This window comes from Notothenia coriiceps, unplaced genomic scaffold (assembly GCF_000735185.1).
Source record: "Notothenia coriiceps isolate Sejong01 unplaced genomic scaffold, NC01 NC01_scaffold00012693, whole genome shotgun sequence".
NCBI lineage: Eukaryota > Metazoa > Chordata > Actinopteri > Perciformes > Nototheniidae > Notothenia > Notothenia coriiceps.
This window is the reverse complement of record NW_011345394.1, coordinates 1-3,665: the sequence shown is the minus strand read 5'-3', so window position 1 is coordinate 3,665 and position 3,665 is coordinate 1. Positions and strand designations below refer to the sequence as shown.

The window sequence follows — 3,665 nt, the reverse complement described above, 5'->3', positions numbered from 1 at the left end:
TTTCGCATCAACCCCAGCACCTCCTGAGAAATCAAATCATGTTTTATTTATAGAGCACATTTAAAAATGATTTTTGGTCGAGCCAATGCAATAAAAACTCTTTACTACAATAGCAAACAAAAGACAATCATTTACAACAGCAAATATAAAAAACAAAACACAGGGAAATGTCAGGTGTCGTGCTCCGCTCTGACAAGAAGGCCAGGGAGAAGAAGTGAGTCTTCAGTGAGGATTTAAAAACCCCTAGGGTCTGGGCCGACCTCACATGGAGGGGCAGAGTGTTTTGAGAAACACACAGCGGGGGAGGAGACAGAGTCAACAAATGACCTTCAAGGCAAGGATTTAAAGGTCACAAAAATGGTTTGCTGTCGTTTTAGTTATCAGAGCATAGTCTGATTCCTACAAACTAACTAAACTACATACAAAATATGGCTAATAATCGTCCAAGCATATTTTTGTGCAGTGTACTTCAGATTAAATATCAGAATAGGAACTGATGATTGTTTCGCAATTGGTTAATAGTTCTATTAAAAGCTGCATGGTCACCATTGAAAAATAGGTCAATGATCTCAATTGGTTCTCACCTGAATAAATAAAGGTTTGAATTGAATTGCATCGAATGATAATGATTATGTATATAAAAAGTGAAAATGTCCATCCAAGGTGCACAAAATCCAAATTGATGCCATTAAACGTATCGGTCAAAAATCCAAACATGTTCAGGTTAATATAACAAATGTTATCACACACCTCAAACCGGATTCACACAGAAACATTGAAAGATATGGATTTCGGTGAACCCTACAGAGAAGTTACACAATATCTAATATGTGCAAAACTCCTGCACGAAACAACAGTGTTTCAAACCTGTGCTCAGCCTTCACCCAAACATGTTGCAGCTTAAGAGCCCAACACGTAGGCCAGTTTAGATGGATGTTAACACGTTTGAGGACATTTGGGTTGGGTAAGTTATCTAAACCCGTGACAGAGATTTTAAACCACATGCTGTTTGTTTTCAGTGATCTACTGTGGCTCCTTGAACTCTTCCCAGAGCAAACAGTATTCACTCGTGCTCTGTCTGAACACTACGCAGAATTATAATCAAACGCGGGTATGATTTACATCGTTACCGTGTCTTGTTAAGTTAACTCGTAAGTATTAATGCTGTGTTTATTTACCTGAAACATAGAGAAGTCCTCACAGTTTAAAGTTCTAGCGGGCGCAGCCATGTTGGACTGCAGGGTCCTGAACACACACAGCGCGTAAGGGCTGTTCAAGGCAGTGCCTGAAAAAATAAACATTTCATCAAATTAGATAAATATTATTTAAATATTTATATATAGTTATCAACACAATAATACACAATAACAAGAATACTTCAATTGTAATGGAAACATTGTTTTGTATATTTAAAAGCAATTTTAAGCAAGGGAAATGTGTATTTTCTACTAGCTTTTAATGTTTTTTTGTAGTTTTTTTTAAAGAAATGTTGGATAACTAAACATTGGATGAATAAAGTATATATATATGTCTGTCTTTCTGCCTGTCTGTCTGTCTGAAACAGTTATATAACTTGTGACCACATTTCCCCCATCGATTCCCCCTACTTTGACCTAAACTCACTCATATCTTATGATGCCTTCACATAATTATACAAAAACCCTATTAAAGGTGGGGTAGGTAATTCAATTCAAAAACACTTTTTTGTTATATTCCATGGAATGTTCTTAACATCCCGATAGCAATGAATACATTAAACGCTTTGACAAAAAATCATAAAAGAATGTCATCTGTGGAAGCCGTAGTCCTGTAAAAAGCACGACCAATCATCTGAGCCGGCCCGGCTAAAGATGATTGGATGGCCTACCTGCCTGTCAGCCTTCCATCTCGTGCACAAACTTATCTCGTGCCCTCATTGGTCATATGCGCGTTCGTGTGTGTTGGAGGAGGGGCTCTGTAAGGAAGTCTGAAGGAAGGGGCAGATTGTTTTCGGTTGTGTACTTTCAAAGTCTAGCGCACTCGAGCTGGTTTCTCCATTCTTACCTACCCTACCTTTAAGATATAATTCAACCCAATAAAGTTAATCAATATTCCATTGGGGGTCATCTTTTTTAGATCAGGCAAACAGCACAGGCAGCTCATCTTATGTGATGGGTCCTTCTGGTGGTACTAGCAGGTAGTGACTTTCAGCAGCTGACGGAGGACTGCTCTCTAATGTCTTGAGAGATACACTGCTCCTAATTTACTTGTTTTACGAACAAAACACAACATGAATTTCGTCAGAACTCGCCTTTCTCTTGGCAACCTCATTGGTTCGTATCTTTAACCTTCATTTACGTGTTGTTTTGTATGTGTTTACCTGGTAAAGTGTGTCTCTTCTCCCACCAATTCCAGTAAATGGTGGCTGAGGAGGTGTGTATATTGATAGTTGCTATGAACACGCCTCACTAAATTACTTTGACTTGGTAAACTGTGTTGTTTTAATATAATTATACGATACTTCTATGATTTATTTGTCCTCCTGACACACCCCTGTCTTATTAAGAAAGTGCGCAACACACCGGCAGTTCTGCTTTATTCTGCTTTCATTTCTTATTGGATATCTCGCGAGAACTCATTTGTTATTTTTGTAGAATGTGTTGTTTGCATGTGTTGTTTTTGGTGTGATTAAACCGAGCCATCAGCTATTGTTTAAGCATTTTACCAAAGAAAATACACATATTTAGTAGTTCAAGCCTCTCGGTGATGTTTTTTCTTTACATTTGACATACTAAATTATAACCAAAAAAAACGTAGTTTAACCAATATTACATGGTTTAAGCCTTGTTATGATTCCTCCCAGATTCGTTTAAGTTTTCCTAATGTTTCTGTATATGTGAACAGGTCAGAGGTGCAGACAGGTCACTGAAACATGGAGCTACAGAGGGATGTGCAGCAAACCAGAGGTGGTCAAAGCAGAGCCTCCTGCAGCCCCAGCAGCAGCAGCCCCAGCAGCCCCAGCAGTCCCAGCACCAGCAGCCCCAGCAGTCCCAGCACCAGGTACAATTTAGGATCATAAGCAAATCGATGTACTATTCTGTTACCACCCACTATAATACAAATAACATGTAAATATGTTTGTGGAAAGAGAGTTCAAATTCCCCCCAGTGATTGTTGCTTCAGTAACACACCCCAGAGGAGTGTGTACATCACAGGACACTTGTTGCCGTACGAAGTGTGTGAAACTATTTCCTTTGTCCCAGAGGACGGAGGAACACAGGAAGTGGGGTTACAATCCGGGGTGATGGAGCGAATCACTAGGGCTTGTGAAAGCGAACTGTAAAATGGTGATTCTGCCTGCTTGTTTTTCATTTTCTAACGTGCGTTTTCCTTCCAGTTACTCGTGCCTCGTTCAGAGTCCCAGGCTACAAACCGTCGAATATGGACAAGAAGTTTCTTCTCTGGTCGGGACGCTTTAAGACAGAAGACCAGATACCAGAGATTGTGTCGTGAGTAGCTTCTTCCTGTTTACACCAGACCTCCCAGCGCACTGATTGGCTCTCTGTAATTCAGTTAACGTACATCACAAGAACAGAGCTCGCTGCAGAGGGTAGCTGATGTTCCCGAGATGAATGCCCTTTAAACAAGGCGTCTGTTTTGGAGGTAATGACTGTGATTCTTAAGTC

The 3,665-nt window shown here is 40.0% G+C and overlaps 1 protein-coding gene and 1 long non-coding RNA gene across 4 annotated transcripts; one reads left to right on the top strand and one right to left on the bottom strand.

The window, feature by feature from the left end:
- On the bottom strand, positions 1-2,488 carry LOC104947561 (uncharacterized). Its single transcript, XR_798574.1, has 3 exons — positions 2,360-2,488; positions 1,179-1,285; positions 1-23 (listed from the first exon to the last, which is right to left on the bottom strand). It is a non-coding gene; the product is annotated as an uncharacterized lncRNA (long non-coding RNA).
- On the top strand, positions 2,015-3,612 carry LOC104947562 (protein FAM162B-like). 3 transcript variants are annotated; one of them, XM_010773608.1, is made up of 4 exons: positions 2,015-2,312; positions 2,884-2,966; positions 3,015-3,039; positions 3,377-3,612. In XM_010773608.1, exons 1-4 carry the CDS (start codon positions 2,270-2,272, stop codon positions 3,490-3,492), a joined length of 267 nt encoding a protein of 88 aa, XP_010771910.1. In that variant the 5' UTR covers positions 2,015-2,269; the 3' UTR covers positions 3,493-3,612. The 3 variants fall into 3 exon arrangements, with proteins under 3 accessions (XP_010771910.1, XP_010771909.1, XP_010771908.1); XM_010773607.1 differs by lacking the exon at positions 3,015-3,039 and having other exon boundaries at positions 2,018-2,312; positions 2,884-3,011; positions 3,373-3,603; XM_010773606.1 differs by having other exon boundaries at positions 2,021-2,312; positions 2,884-3,039; positions 3,377-3,596.
- Positions 3,613-3,665: the final 53 nt, after the last annotated feature.

Excerpts from the sequence above, each read along its gene's own strand:
- LOC104947562 (XM_010773606.1), top strand. The coding sequence starts at position 2,270 with ATGAATTTCGTCAGAACTCGCCTTTCTCTTGGCAACCTCATTG. Across the intron at positions 2,313-2,883 it reads TTCTCTTGGCAACCTCATTG|GTCAGAGGTGCAGACAGGTC; the intron begins GTTCGTATCTTT and ends ATATGTGAACAG. Across the intron at positions 3,040-3,376 it reads CCCAGCAGTCCCAGCACCAG|TTACTCGTGCCTCGTTCAGA; the intron begins GTACAATTTAGG and ends TTTTCCTTCCAG.